General features: G+C 50.4%; 7 protein-coding genes across 7 annotated transcripts; 3 read left to right on the top strand and 4 right to left on the bottom strand.

Moving 5' to 3' along the window:
- Positions 1-1,002: 1,002 nt before the first annotated feature.
- PV10_08094 (uncharacterized protein) lies at positions 1,003-3,658 on the bottom strand. Its single transcript, XM_016373072.1, has one exon. The coding sequence runs from the start codon at positions 3,196-3,198 to the stop codon at positions 1,063-1,065; it is 2,136 nt and encodes a 711-aa protein (XP_016219983.1). The 5' UTR covers positions 3,199-3,658; the 3' UTR covers positions 1,003-1,062.
- Positions 3,659-4,668: 1,010 nt separating this feature from the next.
- Positions 4,669-6,659, top strand: PV10_08093 (uncharacterized protein). The gene has a single exon (XM_016373071.1). It carries the CDS (start codon positions 4,887-4,889, stop codon positions 6,582-6,584), a length of 1,698 nt encoding a protein of 565 aa, XP_016219982.1. The 5' UTR covers positions 4,669-4,886; the 3' UTR covers positions 6,585-6,659.
- Positions 6,660-6,851: 192 nt separating this feature from the next.
- PV10_08092 (uncharacterized protein) lies at positions 6,852-8,008 on the bottom strand (the record flags this gene model as incomplete). The annotated part of the gene is made up of 2 exons (XM_016373070.1): positions 6,852-7,900; positions 7,960-8,008. The coding sequence occupies 2 exons, from the start codon at positions 8,006-8,008 to the stop codon at positions 6,852-6,854; spliced, it is 1,098 nt and encodes a 365-aa protein (XP_016219981.1).
- A 429-nt stretch (positions 8,009-8,437) lies between these two features.
- PV10_08091 (uncharacterized protein) lies at positions 8,438-9,106 on the bottom strand (the record flags this gene model as incomplete). The annotated part of the gene is made up of 5 exons (XM_016373069.1): positions 8,438-8,498; positions 8,549-8,628; positions 8,680-8,805; positions 8,892-8,971; positions 9,034-9,106. 5 exons carry the CDS (start codon positions 9,104-9,106, stop codon positions 8,438-8,440), a joined length of 420 nt encoding a protein of 139 aa, XP_016219980.1.
- Positions 9,107-9,449: 343 nt separating this feature from the next.
- PV10_08090 (uncharacterized protein) lies at positions 9,450-15,052 on the top strand. The gene has a single exon (XM_016373068.1). It carries the CDS (start codon positions 9,581-9,583, stop codon positions 14,750-14,752), a length of 5,172 nt encoding a protein of 1,723 aa, XP_016219979.1. The 5' UTR covers positions 9,450-9,580; the 3' UTR covers positions 14,753-15,052.
- PV10_08089 (uncharacterized protein) lies at positions 13,903-16,813 on the bottom strand. The gene is made up of 5 exons (XM_016373067.1): positions 16,430-16,813; positions 15,887-16,359; positions 15,809-15,833; positions 15,619-15,735; positions 13,903-15,341 (listed from the first exon to the last, which is right to left on the bottom strand). Exons 1-5 carry the CDS (start codon positions 16,647-16,649, stop codon positions 15,208-15,210), a joined length of 969 nt encoding a protein of 322 aa, XP_016219978.1. The 5' UTR covers positions 16,650-16,813; the 3' UTR covers positions 13,903-15,207.
- A 1,753-nt stretch (positions 16,814-18,566) lies between these two features.
- Positions 18,567-19,934, top strand: PV10_08088 (uncharacterized protein). The gene is made up of 2 exons (XM_016373066.1): positions 18,567-18,961; positions 19,023-19,934. The coding sequence occupies exons 1-2, from the start codon at positions 18,746-18,748 to the stop codon at positions 19,521-19,523; spliced, it is 717 nt and encodes a 238-aa protein (XP_016219977.1). The 5' UTR covers positions 18,567-18,745; the 3' UTR covers positions 19,524-19,934.
- The last annotated feature ends 1,172 nt before the right edge of the window (positions 19,935-21,106 follow it).

Genomic DNA, 21,106 nt, shown 5'->3' with positions numbered 1-21,106 from the left:
CTTCGTCAGTCTTGACAAAAAAGATGATACCTACAGCCCCAATTGGCAAACTCTCCAAGTCCCCATACTGCTCCTGATTTTCTCCGTCTTCTGCACGGGCAGCCCCGGAGACTCAATACGACTCCGTAGTACTCGTACGTTAGACCACCAAAACACGGAGATGAACCCTGGACAGGTCTTGTGCGGTATCCGATCTCCCCCCACCCCGTCACCCTCAGATCCCTTCTCATACAGCCTTGTAAACCCTATCACGATGTGCCTCGGCTCTTTGATTATGTATACACTGCGTGTTCGTCTAACTGCTCTATCTGCCTCCCAAAGGCTGCGACATCGGACCTCAGACCACTTTTGTCCATGTCAGACTAGTCCTGATGTATCAACCATACGTTGTTGGTAGACTTGTAGCCATGGCACTATCAGTTGATGACTTGGCAAGCTGACAGCGTAGACTCAAGAAAAGCGCTGACCAGGAAATTTTTATGCTTTGAAACAAACACATTTGTTGGAAAAAAAAATAAAGGCCACATGCTTGCAGAAAGGCTCTGTTTATTGTTCTCCCCTTTCGGCATTGCCAACCCACTGTTAGCCACGGATAATCCAAATTCATGGGTAGTCATCGGATTGGATCCACCAGCATGGAATAAGCGAACGATTCCCCTAATCCCTGTTTTCTCGAATAGGCTGAATACCCGTAAGCAGTACCAAGCCTCGGTCTTTAGCGTATTCTTGTCACGGTATTCTTTTCACTCTCGTGATGATGGTGAACTCGGTTTGTATACAAGATCAAAAGCCGAGGAACTGCGGCTCTGAATCTTCTATCTCACATTTGACTGTGTCGGAGAGCCAGTCATTCCAGTCACGTGCAGAAGAATTGGCCAGCCCACTCTAGAAAATCGCACGTGTTTGTCAATAGACACTTCAAGTGCAACTATCGACCAACACCATCTTGAAATAAGTCGAGGATTGATCGAGCGACTGAGAAAAATGTTGGATATGAGATATGTCAAATAGTAGGCTTTTAGATATAAAAAAGCTATACAAGAATGGTCATTCGTCAGCACTCTAGGAACCTGGCTTGCTCCAAGGCTCCCAGCCTGATGATACCCACTTCCTGATTGTGGGAAGCGAGTTGCTTTTCCTTGTTTCGTCGACATAGCCTGCCTTGCGACCAGTGACATATAGCTGCACAAACGAAGTGCGGCTTTTTACTGTTGGGACATACTTCAATACCTGGCCTTGATCTACTTTAAACTCATCGCCGCTCGGCTTGCCGTTGATGAACCATTGTGCCTCGAGAGCGACACCTGGGTCCCACCGGCCCACACTGGCTTCGAAGACGGGTCCGGATTTGCTGAAACCTCGGGCGTTGATCAATGGTGACGCTTGACGTGCCACTGCAGCCTTGTGGCTGCCGTATTCCAGTACTTCAGAAAAGGTGTTTCCACGCGAAAAGGGTTTGGTGACCGAGCCTGGAAGTGGGGTGGCGCCATCAGGGGCGTGATCTTCGATCCAGCTGTAGAGAAGCTCAATGTAGTCCCAAAAGTTCCGATCTTGGTAATACCCGCCATGAGGCTTCTCCGGAAGGATTGTGACATTGGCCCAAGTGGGGCCCCCCATGGCTTCGATGCGCTTCTGGAACTCCTCGACGCCTTCATTCAAGAAGTAGTCATCCCAAGTGCCAACGTAAATGAACAAACGCTCTCGAAGTACCTCGCCGAGCTTCCGTTCGCTGTTCCAGTTGCTGACAATGTAGTCTGCCAGGTCAAAGTGTTTCCAGTACTTGACCGCCTCTGGGTATATCTCTCCTGTTACTTTGTTCCAGGGCTCGAGGGGGTATCCATTCAGACCTTGCACGCCAAACACAGCGTTCCACACATCCCATTGCAAAGACGAACGGGTCGACGTGCCAAATGTGAGCTCCCAGTGGTTCTCTTGTGCCACCGTTGCCAAGATAAGCTCATTGCCATCGTCGTCGAATTCCCGGATGGACGGGGTGGCGCTGCCATCTGCACTGATGTAAGCATTCTTGGCTGTGTACAATTCAATGTCTTGATGGCGATGGAAGTCCATTGAGTCAGGGTAGGATGAGAAAGCAGCGCCAAATAGATCAGGCCGGAAAATGACAGAGGCGGCTGAGACCCAGCCTCCTGTTGAACCTCCTGTTTGAATACGTGCATATGGCTCAGCAATGGTGTTGAAGACGGAGTCGAGGTGTGGAATGAGTTCGTCGTTGATAGCGTCTCCGTACGGACCGATGTTTGCCGTGTTGACAGCATATGAGTCGTCATAGTATGGCGATTCGTGTCGGAAGTTGACTAGGATGACCTTCGGGGTGGGACGCCCGGCTGAATCCTCTGTGGCATTGATCATGCCAGCATCCCACTCATATGAGAAGGCTGCGGTGGGATAGCGAAAAGGACCACCGGATGAGGGCCAATGGCCTTGTTGGTAGATGACAGGGTATCTGGTTTTCTTATCCGCTGCATCATATCCTGGAGGCAACAGAATTTTGGCCCCGACATACATATCTCGACCCCAGAACTTGCTCAGAGCCTCGCTGCGGATCTTGACGTGTTTAAGATTCTTAGTATCTTTGAAGTTGCCTTGATAGCAACCACCGATCTCGCTGCCGGCGAGCTCCGGGAAGGCTGTGATGTTATTGAAGACGAGTTCGATCTTTTGGGCGCCGGCTTCAACATCGATATCGACAATGGAGGTGAAAAGACTTCCGAAGCCGTTGATGCTGGCTGCACCATCGCCGCAAGGGAACCGTACACTGATTGTGGACCCATCGCTTCGAGTCACTGTCTCGTAGCGATTGAGGAAGGCTTGAACAGAATAGCTACCGGAGGGTACGTCTGAGAGGCTCACATTAGGATATCCAAATGGCCCTGTTGCGACACTGGTCCCACTTCCACTGGAGATGACAGTCGTTTTGCCCGGAGAGAAGTTGAACACGTTGATTCCGAAGAACAGGTTTGGGGTGGTATCGACCTCGACGTCATCGAGGGGGTCTTCGCCGCTGGGTGCGAATAAAACCACGATGCGACCGTCGATGCTGTCTTTGATCAGGCCATCTTCGACCGAAAGAATCACTTCCAGCTGAGCGCGAGCTATCAAGGGAAACCAGGAGGCAAGTACAATAGCATAAATTGCTATGGCAGTGAAATGGCCAGACATGCACGCGAAGAATATCATATTGGTAGAAGACAGGAGGCTGAGGCCTCAGAGACAACAAACGAAATCCTGAACGAGAGACTGGACAAATATGGAGGAGATGCGAACGAGGGAAGGGAACGTGGGCATTTTTGATCGACCTTACCGGGCGGGATGAGGATGCCAGAGCTTCGTGACGAGATGAAGATGAACGATCTCCTGGACTCGTAGAGTAGGAGATAACGAGAGTTGCAGGGGTGTCGAGACGTCATGATTGCTCAATCTTGCTGGTGTGGATGCATGAATGCAGGCTCAGATGGCTACGAGCTGCCGAACAACAGAGAAATAGATGAACGAGGAAGGTCGATCGATGGTCGCATGGAAGCGCCAAGTCTAGTTTGAACGCGTTGTAACGTAGGAAGATTGGCATCCAAGATAAGCAACATTGGCAGCCATTTAGCACCACACTCGTTGCAAGGTACAGTTGCCCTTCGCGGCAGGCTAAAGCATCAGGTCAATTAGTAAAGTCAACCAAGAGTAGCAGCTGGTGATCCCAAGATGGCACTTACCATATGGGTAGAGTAGAACGATGGGAGATGATGGACAATGCATCACTGCAACAAGCTGTACTGTAGATACTGACAGTGTCACACTAAAGAGGCAAAATGAACGAACCTGAGGCTTCTGAGAAGCACGATGCTCTGGTCAGTAGTATTTTGACTCACCAACAATCTCAGATGAATATCACAAGGTCTGGGAAGCAATGGAAAGAAGCAAAAGGTGTTGCCTAAGCCCTCTTGGCAAGCATCCACAGCCGCTTATACAGCGAACTTCCTGATATATAATCGCTCATGAGGTCCTCGTACACCTCTTTTTACCTAACAGAGGCGGACTTTCATTAGCTTATCGTGCTTTGTTTAAGAATCAATTGATTTTAAAATTGGCTACTCCCGCCAATTGCCGGCAGTGATAGTATGTAAAGTATAGGCGATGGTCTGCCGAGGGGCCTACTCAGCCTGTTTGTGGCAGACCAAGCCCGGGTCTTTAACTAATAAAAAGTGTTCCTAAGCCTGGAAGGTACTCTGATGCTGCCTAACAGTTCTGTAGAAAGGTACTAGTTCACCTAAGCTGGCGCTAGAGAGCTTGGGCTGTCTGCAGAACACACGTGTTGTCTCATGCCTAGGTTGCATTGCATATCTCATAGATTGAACCAACGAGATGTAGCATTCACAAGACCTTGTATCGTCAGTTTCGCTAAACCAACTAAAACAACAGGGCAGATCTCTTTCAAAAACTCAAAAGATCAATTCAGGCTAGGTGCCTACAGTAGAGCATCTTTACAGGCTCGTTTGTAGCCCCGTCACGACAAGAGGCCCTGGAGACCAACCGCCGTCACGTGCCTTGCCTCCCCAACCACCGGGGTCGAGACAAGCGGGGGGGTGACATTTACCAATCAATATATGTTGCCTATGAACACACCAACTTGGATGTAGACATGTACAATGCCTTGTCTCTCCACAGACAGCCAGCCAAAGGTATATGTGTGTAATTATGTTATGAATCTGTCCACGCGTACCTGAATTGGGTTCTCAACGTCCTCATCCCTTGTTTCGTGTCACCAAAAAGACTTGGCGTACAACTGAAGTGGACATTGTTGCTCCTTCTTCAACACAGCGCCGCATTCACCTGCGGATTCCCACGTCCACAACAACCACGACTACGATGAATTTATGACACTCCACCATCACCACACCGTCAGTCATGCGAGCCAACAAGCCAACGGAGATTTCGAGATGTCATCCATAACCCCCCTCCGCGATGATCACGCCGCCGATGAACCCCTCATCCCCCAGCCAGAATCCAACCATCTCTTCCTGTCCGCAGTACCTCAATCGTCAGGAAATGTCTTCATATGGGTTCTGACAATCTCCGCCTGCATCTCTGGCCTTCTGTTTGGCTACGACACCGGCATCATCAGCGGAACTCTCGTCTCCATCGGTTCTGACCTCTCTGATCGTCAACTCACAACCCTCGACAAAGGCCTCATCACAGCATGCACAAGCCTCTTCGCACTCATTGCAAGTCCCGTTGCCGGGGTCCTGGCTGACAAGATTGGACGAAAAAATATTATTTTGTTCGCAGATGGCCTGTTTGCGTCCGGGGCAATCTGGCAGGCCTTTACCTCTTCGGTCTGGGGGATGATCCTCGGCCGAAGTATAGTCGGTCTCGCTATTGGAGGTGCCAGCCTTATTGTCCCTCTTTACATCTCCGAACTCGCACCGGGACATCTACGAGGGAGGCTGGTTACCGTGTCTTCACTCTTTGTCACCGGCGGTCAGGTCGTGGCCTACATCATCGGATGGGCATTTTCCACCCTGGCTGGAGGATGGAGATGGATGGTTGGTTTGGGCGCTCTCCCCGCCATCCTCCAACTCATTATACTCATTTTCATGCCCGAAACGCCCCGCTACTTGGCTAGAACACAACGCGAAGCTCAAGCTAAGGCCGTTCTCCTCAAAGTCTATCGTGGAATGAGCTCCAATGTTACGGAATTGGTCGACAGGGTCATCCTCGCAATCAAGAAAGAGATCCTTGAAGAAGAGGAAGCCCAAACCCACCTCAAAACTGCCTCCCATCGATGGAATATCATTCCACCCACTCTCCAATCTCTCCTCATGCACCCACCTCATGCCCGCGCCTTAACAATCACCTGCTCGCTCCAAGCCCTCCAGCAATTGTGCGGCTTTAACACTCTCATGTACTTTTCCGCCACCATCTTCCAACTCCTCAACTTTGACTCTCCGACCCTCACCTCGCTCACTGTGGCAGGCACAAACTTTGTTTTTACCATTGTGGCATTCAACCTGATTGATCGTCTAGGGCGACGACGGATTCTACTCTTGACCATCCCCTTCATGATCATCTCTTTGCTCCTTTGCGCTGCCAGCTTCTCCTTCATGAAATTCCCCGACACCTCCAGTGCCGATCCTATTATCGACCATCCTAATTCTTCCATCTCCTCACGTCTTCCCGCCATCTTCATTCTCATTTCCATCCTTATCTATGTTGCTTCCTACGCCTCTGGTCTCGGTGTCGTGCCATGGCAGCAATCAGAGTTGTTTCCCCTGAGTGTTCGATCTCTCGGCTCGAGTATCGCGACCGCAACCAATTGGGGCTGCAACACTGTCGTTGGTGTAACCTTTCTACCAATGATGGACTTCTTCACGCCTACGTGGACCTTTGTCACATATGCTGTAGTCTGCGCCATCGGTTGGACGGTCATCTGGTGCATCTACCCGGAGACAATGGGCCTAGGACTGGAAGAGGTGGGTGAATTGTTGCAGAGGGGTTGGGGTGTCAAGGAGAGCCTGGAAAGAGCCAAATTCACGACAAGACATGTGACAGAGGAGGACGTTGATGCTAGCTGAGTCGGTCCTATCAGCGCAGTAACTTCTTTACTAAGGCTAGCTTTCCTTCAATACCAGCAACATAGCCTCTTTATGGACCTAACCTCCTGACTTCCCAATGCTCAAATTACAGCGGTGAGAAATGACTCCGAAGCGATGCTGGCAGTTCTGAGTCCGGGCTTCGTTATATGCAAAGTTTTGGTCTTGAGAGACGTGAGGACATGCATTTGACTCAAGAATAGTGCAATACCTGTTGCACCGCTCTTCTACATGTCCCCAGCTCAGAGATCACTCACCATCTTCCTTTTTGATCCCAAGCTGAGTAGGCGTCTCGACAACTTGGTCCCAAGGCGACTCCGGCAGACCTTGTGCTCTTTTCCTGGCCATTCTCCTCTCATGTTTGGCAGCTCTTCGCTCCGTCTCTCTTAAGTCGCGCTCGTCTTTAAAAACCTGGTAAAGCTTGCGACCCATTTCAAATTGCTGCTTTTGTCGTTCAGCATAGGCTTTTCCCACGTCTCTCACAGCCTTGGTCCACGTTCTTGTCCACGAGTCTGGAGATTTAGTACGGTCTGTATTACGAGATGCTTGATTTCGCTGCTGCCGATGCTGCTGCCACTGCCCATTGGTTGGAAGCGGTGGTGATGTCAACTCAGCTTCCGCCACCTGGTCCTCGTCGATTCCAAAGTGGTCCTGGACGATTTGATCCCAGTCATCCTCGGTCTCGGCGAGATGGACCCCCTGCTGCAGAGCGCGAAGCTTTTCAAAGTTTTTGATCTGCCAGAGCAGTTTTTGGCGGAGCACTCTGTTCATCAGGGCCGGCTGCGGGCCAGGGTATTTGAGCAGCGGAATCCCGTTGGCCAAGATATATCTCGGCACCTTGCGAACCGTACCGTACAAGTCGGCTAGGGGCCGCGGGTGCTGAAAGATGACTGGATTCCCGGGTGTTCCGATTTGAACATCTTTACGCGAAAGATGTTGGTGGTGTGCGATGTGCGCCTGCCGATGAACTGGTGGAGCCTTCCAGAAGGAGGCATTGCGTACCGCCACCGCATCTTTCTCACTTGCCCGTCTGCTGATCGAGCCCAGCAGAGTGCTGAGCTGGCTCAACGCCACTGGTGATTTCAGAGTGCATTGCTGCAAAAGACTGAGGACCCTGTTACCAGTGTCCAGCCCGTTGATGATGGAAAATGGTGATGAGAGAGCTCGGTCTCGGCGAAAACGATATCGGACGAGAGATTGCAGGGTTTGAACCGTCTTCGAAGGAGAGGCTAGGCTCTCAGGACTGGCAGTGGGAAATTCGGCGCATTGTTTAAGGAGTGCCCTGTAGAGCGAGCGGCCTGGTCATAGGTCAGTTGGGATGCTCATCGCCCGTGAGTTGCGGGTTGCCATCTCTTACATGCTAGTCGGTGAGCATACGACTTGTGCAAATTGAGCGGTCTGGGCATCCGCACATCCCTCACACACGGGAACCTTCACTTGTTGGTCTAGTCGAGCTTCAGCACGCTCGGTTTGGAGAGGCTAATAAAAGTTACAAGCAACGCAGTCTACTCTGGATGGGACAACTTCACACCTTGATCAATTACAGCAGGTAGACCGAATGCCCACCCACGTGACCACTTCCACGGCTCAGCGCTGGAGTATTCATATAATCGCATTGCTTGACGAAACTTGTGCCAGGAGCTTGAAATCTACGAGGGAACTGGTGCTGCTCCAATCACATATAATCCGGGCTGCTTCGACATGGTGACCATGCTAGAAAATGATGCAAAAGGAAGAATGTCCCAATAGCTTCAACGCCGGCCACGCAATGCATCTTCGTGTTTCATCACTCATGAACCTGTCGCCAGGCATCCTTCAGCCGACTCGCCCAAAAATTAGAAAGTCGTGCCTTCTTGGGGTTGTGGCAACTTTTTATGCTGTGGGAGAGCCATATACCTGCCATCCTTTAGCAACCATCGAGCAACATGACAATGAGGGAAGCCTACCGTCGCAGCTCGATTAGGATTGTCTCCATTGTGTAGTCTCGCTTCCAATTGGCAAGACAGGGTAGTCTCGATGGATCCACCTAGTACGATATATAAGCCCAGGTTGTTCAAATCATGTCAATTCCTCTCACCTTTCCACTCTTTGGATCGACGCAGGGCAGGTTGATTCGCGAAACAAACTGAATGGTCGGTGGGGTGTCAGGGTAGCTATCGCCACAGTGGATGTTGACGCTGTAGATTCGGTTTTCATGCGCACTCTTCATATCATATGTCAACAGAAAGGTCCAGCCTCGGGTGTCTAGGGGAAGCCCTTTGCAAATGGCTTTGTAAAATGCGGACGTACATGCGGAGGTCCTAGAATGGTACCATTCCAGTTGGTCAAAGTGTTGTCATCACCGTCAGCGAGACCATATGAGCACGCCTCTGGTTCACAAGTCAGAAAAGGCTTGTTGCTCAACTTTCGGTTTAGGACCAGGCTATCTTACCTGCGCCTAAACCTTTCTCGCCCTTCTCCAATTCCTCCAGGAGTCGAAAGTTGCGCGGGATTTTCGCTCCCATCTCGTCTGATGTGCGAGGACAGTGATTCAAGGGAGAGAGGATATCATGCAATCTAGAGGGGGAAAATGGAGGGAAAGTTGTGGTAGATTGCGTAGTTGAAAGAGGCAAAGAGAAGGGGAGGGGCACACTGAGGATCAGGATGTAAAAGCATGGAAAGGCAAGTGGCATGGCAGCGCGGGCGGGTCGCAGCCTTGTGCAGTTGGGCAAGTGCCACCCACACATCCCATGTGTCACACCTTCCCCCAATTATAGTTGGTCACGAGGAAACTCTTGGCAGCCTGGCATGACATTGAGGACACTTCTATTGTTGATACCGGCTTCACATGATGATACCCCTGCCAAAGACATTTCTTTCCTCTATTCTCGCAATTGTTCTCTCGAATACCGATTCAGGGGCATCGCAGACCTTCACAGCGATGAGTACAACGCCTTGACCTCACCTGACCGCCCGCATGGCGAGGTTCCAGCGCAGGCATGACACAAGCATTCTTACAGTCTGAGCTGACAAGCCTCATCTCAGACTCCAAGCGCAAGCACAATGATGTTCGCACTGCAGCTGAACAGTCTCTTACCGACTTGCGGGGCATATCAGTGACATCGGAGACTCAGCTCGCCGGAGACCTGCTCCGGCGCCAACAGTTCATTGACCCCTTTGTTCTGGCATGCAAATCCAAGAACCTCAAACTTGTGAGCAATGGCACTGTATGCCTACAACGCCTGACTGCCAGCAAGGCGATTGCTCGCCCAAGACTGCCCGATCTTCTGGAAGCCTTTCAAGATGCTGTCTCAACTGGATATGAGCCGCAACTCAAAATCTTGCAGACGCTCCCCTCGCTTTTGCAATTATACGCTTCTGATATCCATGGAGACCTCCTTGCAAGGACTCTGGAGATATGTGTCGCCTTACAGTCAAGCAAGAACCCCATAGTCAACAACACTGCGGCTGCTACGTTTCAGCAACTGATTACCACCGTCTTCGATCAAGCACAGAGAGGTCAACGTGAACAGGATCTTCAGCAAAGTGATGCCCTCGAAAACCGAGAGGATAATGATGATTACGGTGATTCATCTTCTGATGCAATTCGTCTTTTCGACGACTTCTGCCTATTGCTTGACCAGCACCCTGCCCGGTTTTTGAAACTTCAAGCACTTGCTTCTGAATTTTTGCTCGAGACTATTCAGACAATCTTGTTCAGCTATGGGTCTTTCATTCTGTCTCGCCCAACGCAGGTTGAAATATGCAGAGAGCATCTCCTAGCCGGACTAACTCGGCAAATAGCCAGAAAGGACGCCTTCACCACAATGGTTCGCTCCCTAGCAATCCTGTCTTTGATGATCAAGACCTCTGCAGACTTGTTCAAGGACCAATTGCCAGAGATCTTCATGATTCTCATGAACGCAATCGACAAAGACGGAAGTCAGCCATGGAGACGAGCTCTCAGCCTGGAGTTTTTCCGTGAAACCTTTGCAGATTTCGTAGTCTTGAGAAGGCTCTTTGAGCTCTTCGACAATGTTGGTGAGGTCAAGATTGTCGGTCAAATTTTGGCTGCTTTTGTACGAATAGCCTCCGAGGATCCTTCGTTGATCGGTCTAGGGCGCCAGTCGACCGTTCCTTTACACCGAACCAATGACTCTGCGAGTGAGGAAGCGGCATCGATAGAGGCTCAAGGCTTGGGTGGCGCCATCACGACCGTCTCCTCTGCAGACACCACTACCACTGGTATCAGCGTAGAGTGGAGCGTAATTACCACTCCGCTGTTACAACAACCAGAAAAGCACAACCCGCCTTCCATTCCGAGCACCTATGTCTATACACTAGCCCTGGAATGTACTGCATCATTCTGCGACGGTCTTTCGAAATTCATCATGCCACTGAGCGTCCCAAATCGAAATGTACTGCGGCAGTCCGCCGAGGAATCACGGAGAGACAGTATCTCAAAGGACAACGCGGGTGATGAGCCAACCCGCAAACCAAGTCGATCTTCTACCTCTTCCCAAAAGTATCAGAGACTGATCAACCCTCTGAACCTGAGCAAACGCCCCCTGCTAGCACAAGTACAGCTCTGTGCAGCCATGATTGAGTCTTGCTGGCCAGCAGCGCTTGCGACATGCTCAACGTTCCTCAATGCAGCCTTGGATTCCGAGTTTTATCATATTCTCATCAGATCGGTCCAAAAGTTGGCACAGGTGTCAGGGGTCTTGGAGCTTTCAACACCTAGAGACGCCCTGTTGACAACGTTGGCAAAGGCTTCTGTGCCCGCCAACGCGAGCAGCGTTGTAGCAGCATACCAGAACTCGAAGCGAGGAATAGTCGCCACTAGCGATCATAACGATAACCAGGAACCAACTCCTAAATCACTACAAGAGCCTTCACAATCTTCGGGCTTCCAGATCAGCAGTCCGCCACTCAATGTCCGGCATCTGCTCTGTCTCCGCGCCCTGTTAAATCTCGGCATTGCATTGGGGCCAACATTGGAGCAAGAGACATGGTTCATCCTGGTGGAGACTGTGCAGCAGGTAGAAGCATTGATGTCAATACCGATAGTTGGGACAGCCATATCACACGCAGGAACTCCCAAAATAGGGACTACAGGCGAAGAAAGTCAAACAACTCTAGCTGGAGAAATTGCTGCTGTTCAGGCTGCTACCAAGCGCATGCTAGAGAGCACACGTGGCTACAGCGACTCGGCATTTACTGCCATTGTCAATGCTTTGTTCCGACTCCTTCGGACGAACGAACCAGATACCCCGTCAATCACTTCCCCGGTCACTTCGCCAGGCCCGGCTACAAAGTCGGGAACATCAAGACCAATGGGCCATAGCAGTCGAAGCATGTCAAGTCTATGGACAAGATCGAGATCCATCGGAATGGAGATTGAATTCGTGCTGAATAAAATCAGTGAACTCTCGCGGGTCAACCTCCTTCGCTTTGCCACTGTGGATGAACACGAATCTTCATGGGATCTTATCGGGTCCAGACTGCTGAGCTTGTGTCAAGATAGAACCCTGTTGGGTGACCACAGGATTCAGGCAGCGAGTATTCTAGATTTGATTTCGATGGAAACGGTCAAAGTTCTTGACGACCCTCGATACGATGGAGGCGAGGCTGAGACTGTCAGGGGCTGGTGCCTGCAGGCCCTGTCTAATCAGCTCAAAGATCTGGACCTGGTCAGCGCCAATAGAGCCAGCGATGCCGACTTTGAGATTCACAAGAGACTAATGGAAGCCTTGGAAAGCATCGTAAGTCATAGCGGAGAGTCGCTAAACGAGAATTGGCCCGCTGCGTTGGACATCATTGCCCAATCTTTTTCAATGGTGGATGACGGAACCTCAAAGACGCAGCCACCTCGGATAAGCGATGACGACAATGAGGACGAAAGAGCACACATTCTTCGTGTTCAGTTCCGAACGGTGCAGTTGATGACATCCGACTTCCTTGGTGTCCTATCAAGCACGTCACTCGCAAGTATCGCTCGACTGCTGCGACAATTTGGATCCCAGACGTATGATCTTAACATCGCCCTAACCAGCACGACTCTTTTGTGGAGCCTTGCCTCGCAAACTCTCGATAGGGCTGAGCAGATTGATATCACACACGGTGAGACGGACCAGTCCACAGAAACAAGCGTCGAGGAAGTCACAACAACAGAGTCACTTTGGGCTCTTACCCTGAGCCAGCTTGTTGGGCTTTGTAAAGACGACAGACCTGATGTCCGCAATGCTGCTATCAGAATTCTCACGAAAACACTAGATGCGTCGAGTGAAAGCTTGACTCCAAACACTTGGGCTGCTATCCTTGAAATCGGACCTTTGAGTGCGATTAGATATTGTGTTGAGCAGTACTCGACAAATTATGACGAACAAGAACAGTGGATGTTGTCGATGGAACAACTTACCGAAGGCGTCACCCAAATCATTTCTCAGAATCTGCCAGTCATTGGAGAACACAAAAGTTTCGAGGAAACGTGGGCTGCTATCATGTCAGTGTTTGAGTCGGTTCTCCAAACGCCTTCTTTGACCGCTGCAACTTTGGCATTTTCCAATATCCACAGACTTTTGTCCGTGATACCATCTCTACGGAGAGTGGACGGACCGCTGGTCGTGCCAACATTACGCTTGTGGGCGACATATCATCCTGCAGATCTTGCTTCTGACGAGAATTCACCCAATCAGCCAGCTTTTACCGCACATGCTCACACTCTCGTGGTAGCGTTCAAGACCAGTTCTCAAGCAGTAAGTAAATATCGACACGACGGGAAATCCATGGATATATTGCTACGTGAAGCAACACAAAAGACTATTCTCTCTGCAAGTCACCCTCCATATACAAGCGACGTCAAAGAGCCGGCTTCTGAACAACGGGAAGTAATTGAATGCCTGGGGATCCTCAAGGCTATTCTTCAAACGGATGCAACAGGGTACTCCGAACATATTCTGGAGCTTTTACGCCTGATGCTGGGAATTGAAAATGGAAAAGTCATTAAGAATCATAAGAAGGCGGCGATGACGAAATCTTTTCAACGACCCACATTCACAGCCTTTGCATCGGCATGTATCGACAATATTAGACTTCTGGTTTTGGAAAATGCTAGTAGAGGAGAACTAGTCGCGCACTTGCCCATTGGCGCGACTTTCGAAATCCTGTCTGCAACAATCGGGACCAAGTACACGAGCATTCCGACCAACAACCAAGCGCCACTCTGGCGAAACGCCACAGTGACTGCTGTTGTGATTCTTGAAGCAATAACGACAGAAAGCAAATCCCATGGAACTGCTGAACAGGACGGTTCTCTTTCCACGATATCAGAACCGTTGATTGGCCTGAGTCAGAACATGCTAGGTCCTGGTGGACTGACAGGAACAGAGGCGAGGTACAAGGAAGAAACTTTGATCGAGGATGAAACATTTGATATTGAGCATTTCCAACTTCTCCACCGGAACATCGTCACCCTGTCGCAGAGCGACAGATTGACAGCCCAGACGTGTAGACGATACGCTGTTTCGGTTTTCAATGCTTCTCTTCTAGCCAAGCCCTGGTTCAACGACATGCCTGAGGATCTCGAGAAGACACCGTTACAAGGCCTGTTTATTCTCCGAGCGGGAAGCGTTCATCGACCGGTCTTCCCTAGCCGAAGAAGAATCTGCTATGCAGCTCTCGACGCACTATTTAGCCTTGTCAGGCAGAAGGAAGTGAATGCAACTTCAAATGAGCAGCCTCGCCCGTCACAGACGCTCTCCGAAAACGCTGCACCGTACCTTTTACTCCGCGTCGTCCACCCAATCAAGACGTTCCTTTCAGATCAACGCTTGCGAGGACTGACTCCCCCGCCAGTAGCGCAACAGGCTGAATTACACACCATTCTCTCCAAGTTTGTTGACCTCCGCAGCAACGGGCGAGCGCTTCTAGCAGCCACGGCCGCGGGCAAATTGGGCGGCGACCAGGGCCGTGTGCTAGGCCAACGGGGCACGGTCGAGGACGGCAAAGAGCATCTTCGCATCCTGTACCCTTTGCTCCTGCAGGTGTCCAAATTCTGGCGAGATCTCCCCCGTTTGAGTGGTGAAGGTGCTTGGCAGGCAGATGAAGCGGGACGTGGCATTGAGGTGGCCCTGGAGAAGTGGACTGCCTCCATCAGTGAAGGATGGTGATGTTCCAATATTAGATACGAATCAAAAGCCGAGGGGAAATACAGGTGATAGAGGAAATGTTCGAGATATCTGCTAGAAAATGAAAAACAAGGTTCGTGTCAATTCTGGGCAGTAGCTGAACCTCATAAGGTGGTCTATGGCGGGAGAGCTTTTCCAAATGACCTCTGATCGTTGGAGAGGGGCATTCTATGAGTGCTCCGTCGATTGGGCGATCGTACGAGGAGCTCGAGTTTCACACCATTTCCATTCGAGCTGACACAATCGATACTGGCGAAGTATACCGGTGAACCTCACCATGACCCCAGGCAATCTCCGAGGACAACCTGCGTCAACGATGGTGGCATGGTCCAATAGCTCACTGACCAAGGGTCATCAGGAGGAGGACTGGTAGATTGAGTCCGGCACCCATAGCCAGATATATTATGTTTTAATTACTGTAGAACTTGACGTTATGATCAAGCAGGTGTGAGTAAGGGTTGGGTAGGAGGCTTTCCACCAACACTGGGATTATCTGTGACCAGCTGTGGAGGTGTCTCGGGTTGTTGGCGGAAGAGAACGATTTCTGATTGCTTGAAATACCGGCGGGCATCTATCATAGAATATCCTTGTTAGCCAATGCCTAGGGGATCAACGGTGGGATCTCGGCTTGGAACAATTCAACACGGATGCAAGTGGACATGTTGAAAAGAGTTCGATGGGGTTGAGATTGAGAGTCTTTGCGCAACGGCTAGGTGGGGAAAGGTTGGCGTGGGGGTAAGGTCAATTGCCGGATGGGGGTCTCCATCCAAGTGAGTTCAGCCACAATGGGGGTACATTGTGGCTGGAGAACCACAGGTATGATCATGAGTAGAATATAGCAAACATACCTTCATCAATCAAGACCAGACTCAAATAGTATCTAGTCGAGTACTTTTTATTGACTTCGCGGAAAGTGGGTGTAAGGTCAAAGCCTCCAAGGAACAGTCTGATCGGAATGGTTTCGCCTGGAAAGAGGTGAGCACTTGAACACAGTCGCAGGAAAGCTCAGCAGTGGTGAACAGGGGAGTCAAAACGTACCTCTCGATGGAGAGCCGTCCATGATCTAGAATGGTCAAATGAGCATGTGTCGGATTGAAGAGTGTCAGGGAGCCATACCTCAAATCGAACCAGCGTCTCGCTTTCGTTGTATTGATTCGGTGCGACCCCAGTTGTTTCTCGTCGGATGATGGACAATTCCATGTGCTTGATTTTGAGTCTGACCAGCAAGAAGTATATTCGGCCAACGATGACATCTTTTAGATGGTATTTGCTCTTGGAATACTCGAATTCGATATGTAAGCAGTCCTCGATACCGACATCCATCTTGATAGAACTGTTCGTTTCGGGGGGTATCCGGTACGAGTAGACCCAAATGTCCTTTTCCCGAATCACATCTGCCATCCTTCGTGATACTGTAACTCTGACAAAATAGCGCAGTTTGACGTTGATGCCGTTGTATGATTCATATTGCTTTTCGACGTTCTTGAAATTGAAGGGGAAGGTCTGAGGATGTTGCAGTTCGCCGGGGGCAGCGAGTTCCTGACCGAGCGATAAGAACTCGTAGTGATTACCTCTGTCGAAAAACATCTCTAGAAACATCACGTCAGATGCTGCAATATACGCGAATGTAGTCTGGCGCATTGTCGGAGTTGAGCATACCAATGAGACCAATGAACTGGACCTTGATTCCAGTGTGCTCTAAGCGGCGGCCATCTTTCGGTCTGATGGTGACGGCGCCTTTCACGGATTCGCCATCGAGATACAGGGGGGCCTTTTCCCTTCTGTTCTTGTCGAGCTTGACATCCACCGTCTGCCGATCGTCTGTGTCTTCGAGAACGATGTCAATGTCGACGGGGGTGGAGAAGAAGTAGGAAGACATGGTGAGAGTGGTGGTGACGGAACGAGCGGATGGTTTATGTGCTGACGTTGGTCATGAACATTGGCAATTGACAAGGTCTGAGATGGGTGAGTACTTGTGTATGGAGAGCCAGGATTCCAACGCTGGCAGTTGGTAGCTGATGTCGATTGACCGCGGAGAATGGCTGGTGGCAGTGAGTCTCATCAATCTGGTCACGGCCAGGCTGCGATCAATTCACGCCAAGCATTGGTCGGGCTTTCCTCCCTTTGAACTAGCTCCAGTTACCTTGGAGAGTTTAGGCGGTTGCAGGGAAGGATAGGCGTGATCATCTCCCCGCAGGCCCTTTCCTACCTAACTTTGGGTGCATCTTGTGCGTATGCATACCTACATACGACAGTAGTGATGTTGTCAATCACTACTGATAGACGAGATTATTCATGACTAGCGGACGCGTTTGCTACTTTTGTGTAACACTGAAATCAAATCGTTTCACTGGCTGCCTTGATCAAGCTTGATCACGAGGTAAACCACGAGGGTTGACTACAACTGACGCGGATGACTGCAGGAAAATAAAGCAATCACACACGGCTTTCCTTGGATCACCTCGGGAAACACCGTCGTACCACCATCCGCCGGCTTAAGCTGAGATGTCAAGCTGCAAGTGCCCAAGCATCCTCCGTAACATCAAATGCACCACGTACATAACTAGTCTTTCTAGTCTGTGGAGAAGCCGGAGGTGAAATCATTGATCCGAAGCTGCACAGCTGTCCGGCACAGGGATGCATACTTCCGGCGGTGGTCAGTCCTGATCGCAGTCGCAGCAGGAGTTTGCAGGGGCCCTGGCACCTGGAAAACCTGAAATGAGGAGTCTGAGGGGCATCTCAAAGACCGACGGCGGTGATGGCATACGAGTATGCGTCTACGATGCGTACTCCATGCCTACCTAGCTACTTTAGGTAGGTACCTGTAGGGGCGCCTAAAAAGCGGGCAAATTTTCCCCACTATCAACTACAAAATTAGGTCCTTTGGGCATGACTGTCCAAGATCTCGGTGCTTTCGGGTACTATTTACCCTTTGTGAGTGTCGGTGGTAATTATTAGGGGTAGGGATGCAGCCCCCAAAGACCCCGCAAAGTTCGGATGTGGTTTAGAGGCTTGGGCTGGCATCCCTTGCAAAAGCTGGGACGACTGGCCTTTGACCGCCTGGAAATATCCACTTGCCACTCTGGTTCTACGGAGTAGATAAGCCATCCACGCCATCCGCGCCATCTTTGCCCATGACTGTCACTTTATCCCTTATCGAGTTTCCCAGATCCCAAAGTCTGGGGGGTACCTGACTTGGTTTGTTGGCTTGAAATACTACTGTAAGTATTGACAAAGACACTCAATGATTCGTCTGGCCAACTAGTGAGAATCTGTACCCCAACCCAAGCACAATTCAGCCCAACCACCATCCCAGCATTTCCAAAGTCAACCAGTCAACCAGTCAAGTCCAAGCCAAAGTCCATCTGGGATCTGCATGCGCAGAGACGACAATGTCATGCGCCTCGTGATATTTAGCCGGGCTCCCCGTCTCATAGTGCACGTGGTAGCGTCCACTAGTGTGGGGTAAAGACTCCCTCAAGAGGCCTCGGGGGTGTGTTGAGGCCTGTGGGAGAAGCGAAAAGCGGATGACAGGCTCCCCCTCTGAAGGCCCGGCTGAATGGTCAGTGGTCAAAATGGTCAATTGATGGGTCTCATCTTGGATTTTCCAAGCAAGTCACGCACCACGCACCACGCACTTCGCCCTTCGCACCTTGCACCACGCAACTTTGCCCCCTCGTTCCTGGCACCGACTTTGGCTCCCTACGCCTCACTTGTGGACTCTTTCTGCGACCGTAACATTTGTCTCGTCCTCTGGCAATGGAGTCCATTATATCTTGTTTCCATTACCCCCATTCCTACATCCTTTCGATTTTCCTTCTTGCCTTGCTCTTGTGCTTCCGAGTCCTGTATATCACAGCTGGCACTCTCTCTCACTCTCCTCTCTTTGCTCGTGTGTTGCCGGCTTTTAGTGTTTCCGCTGCTTGGGTGACATCACCGCCCCTCCTGATTTCATCTTTTTGACTTTATCCAACCATGCTGTCTGCAGACCGGAACCCCCGATCACCATCTCTTCGCTTCCCTTTCCATACTGCCAGCAACCCGTCCACTCTCCCCAGTGTCAAGATGCAGGTGGACTCGGACCAGGTCGAGCACATCTGGATCGTCACAGGTCCTGCTGGGTGTGGCAAGACCACCGTCGCATCCTTCCTCGCTGAGCAACTAGACGTACCATATATCGAAGGTGATGATGTACGTGGTCCACACCCTTGACGAATTGGTCTCTTTTGAACCACACTAACCAATTCTACAGTTCCATCCATTAGCCAATAAACAAAAAATGAGCTCTGGTCAACCGCTGACCGATGCCGATCGTTGGGATTGGCTGATCACATTGAGGGAGCAAGCCGTTCAAAAGTTGCGCACGAAGAATTCCGTCATTGTGACGTGCTCTGCGCTCAAGCATAAATACCGCGATGTGATCCGAGTCGCCAACTATGAACATCCTTCGGTTCAAATTCACTTCATCTACCTCAAGTTGGATGAAGCGACTCTCCAACAGAGAGTGAAAGAGCGTCAAGGTCATTACATGAAAGAAAGTATGGTTCATAGCCAGATGACCACGCTAGAAGAGCCTGAAGAAGATCAGGAGTGGGATGTCCTCCGTGTCGACGTGAGACAAGATAAAGAATCAGTCATGCACAGTGCTCTGGACAAGGTTCGACAAAAGCTAAGCGAATATTCTAGTGTTTCGGGCCTCACAAATGGTGCAAGCGGCGTCAACGGAGGCAATGTAGTCAATGGCCACAGCTAGTCAGGCCTGACTTTCTTTATTGGATCAGGAGTCTTCCGGTGACCCTTCGATATTGAGCAATGGCGTTGGGGAGGTTAAAGTCCACCTACGTATTTATTTCCCGAGGGATGGGACAAGGTGTCGGGCATACTGTTTGAAAGGATGAATGTACAACTATGGGACTATGTTGACTCCGCTTGTCGGTCATGCCAGATGCAGAAAGAGGCGTGTTTACGTGGAATCGCGAGCCGGCGTCGGCGTCGGTGCGATGCGCTATGTCGAGTCACGTTCGGATGTATCAGGCTGCAAAAGCTCACACTTTTATCTGAATCAATTTTCTTAAACAGCTGGATCTGAGATATACGAGTTACCTCACGGGAGGACATTTCGGTCGTTCGTCTCCACTATACAATCTGCACTTTTCAAGCCTCGATCTGTTCTCAAGTTTTATTACTCAAGTCATGACGTGCATACAGCCTACGACATGGATCCAGTCCCTAGGTCCAGAGTAGGGTGCGGCCAAGAGTCAGATTTAGGACACTCAAAGAGAACGTTTCTTATTCAGAAGGCTCTGAACATGAAATAAAGAACATGGAGGTCAATCTAGGCTCGCTGGCACTAATGCAGACCTAGCGAATCGTAGCTAGATGCACCGCCGTAGAAGTAATTAGCTACTGCGAATCATTGAGTATCTAAGTGTCAACCTAGTCCTACTAGTCTTGCTCCCTATCTCTCATGGTTGACTACCTAGGTACAGATGTGCTTTGCTCGAGCCTCATCTTCATTCAGCCAACCAAGCTTCAAGATAAGGCTTAGTCGCTGTGTTAATCCATTTATCGCTTAGCTTAACAGCGGCGTCAAAGCCATGTTCACCTGGTCTGATTTCAAGGGCGACGTTTGCAGAGGGGTTTTGTTTGAGAACAGCATCTCTGAACTTGATACTGCCACCAACAGGGACCACGGAGTCATCTTGTCCATGCCAGATCAGACCCCCGGCTGCCGGTAGACTCTCCCCTTTCTCTACACGGTCAATTGGAAAGAGTCTCTTCGTTTGTGGGTCGAAGTATTGCCCGAACAATCCCTGCTGGATCATGCCGAACATCAATGGCCCCCTTTCGAACCTCGGGTCTGAAGACACAATGATCTTCTTATGTGCTTGGGCCTCGCTGTCGTGGACCTTTTTGAGGTGATCTGCTATCAATGTCCTGGGCAATTGAGGAACGCCAAGTACGTTCTTCTCATATTCTGCCATAAACCATGGACTCTTCATGTCAAGCATCGGATATTGAATGAGGAAGGTTCGGATCTTATCCGGGTGGTTCAAGGCGAGCTGGATGGCAAGATACCCGCCGGCACTTTCACCAGCGGCCATGATCCGACGGGTATCACAGCCAAGAGAACCTCCAGATTGAGTCGTCAGAAAAGAAGGTAAGGATTCGTGAACCCAGCTCCATAGATCATCTAGATCCTCCATGATATCTGTGGCATTTGATTCGGGCAAGAGCCGATGGTTGGCAGAGACAAGGATGGCACGGTTGGCTTTGGCCAAGTCGAGCAACCAGTGGCCAAAGAAGTCGGGAAACAGACTGTCTGCGGCAACAAGG

This window comes from Exophiala mesophila, assembly GCF_000836275.1.
Source record: "Exophiala mesophila strain CBS 40295 unplaced genomic scaffold supercont1.6, whole genome shotgun sequence".
Taxonomy (NCBI): domain Eukaryota; kingdom Fungi; phylum Ascomycota; class Eurotiomycetes; order Chaetothyriales; family Herpotrichiellaceae; genus Exophiala; species Exophiala mesophila.
Note: the sequence above shows the minus strand (reverse complement) of the source record. Positions and strands in the feature narration are given on the sequence as shown.

Excerpts from the sequence above, each read along its gene's own strand:
- PV10_08093 (XM_016373071.1), top strand. The coding sequence starts at position 4,887 with ATGACACTCCACCATCACCACACCGTCAGTCATGCGAGCCAACAAGCC.
- PV10_08089 (XM_016373067.1), bottom strand. The coding sequence starts at position 16,649 with ATGTCTTCCTACTTCTTCTCCACCCCCGTCGACATTGACATCGTTCTC. Across the intron at positions 16,360-16,429 it reads CCAGTTCATTGGTCTCATTG|AGATGTTTTTCGACAGAGGT; the intron begins GTATGCTCAACT and ends TGATGTTTCTAG. Across the intron at positions 15,834-15,886 it reads AGACGCTGGTTCGATTTGAG|ATCATGGACGGCTCTCCATC; the intron begins GTATGGCTCCCT and ends TGACCATTCTAG.
- PV10_08088 (XM_016373066.1), top strand. The coding sequence starts at position 18,746 with ATGCTGTCTGCAGACCGGAACCCCCGATCACCATCTCTTCGCTTCCCT. Across the intron at positions 18,962-19,022 it reads CATATATCGAAGGTGATGAT|TTCCATCCATTAGCCAATAA; the intron begins GTACGTGGTCCA and ends CCAATTCTACAG.
- PV10_08090 (XM_016373068.1), top strand. The coding sequence starts at position 9,581 with ATGACACAAGCATTCTTACAGTCTGAGCTGACAAGCCTCATCTCAGAC.
- PV10_08094 (XM_016373072.1), bottom strand. The coding sequence starts at position 3,198 with ATGATATTCTTCGCGTGCATGTCTGGCCATTTCACTGCCATAGCAATT.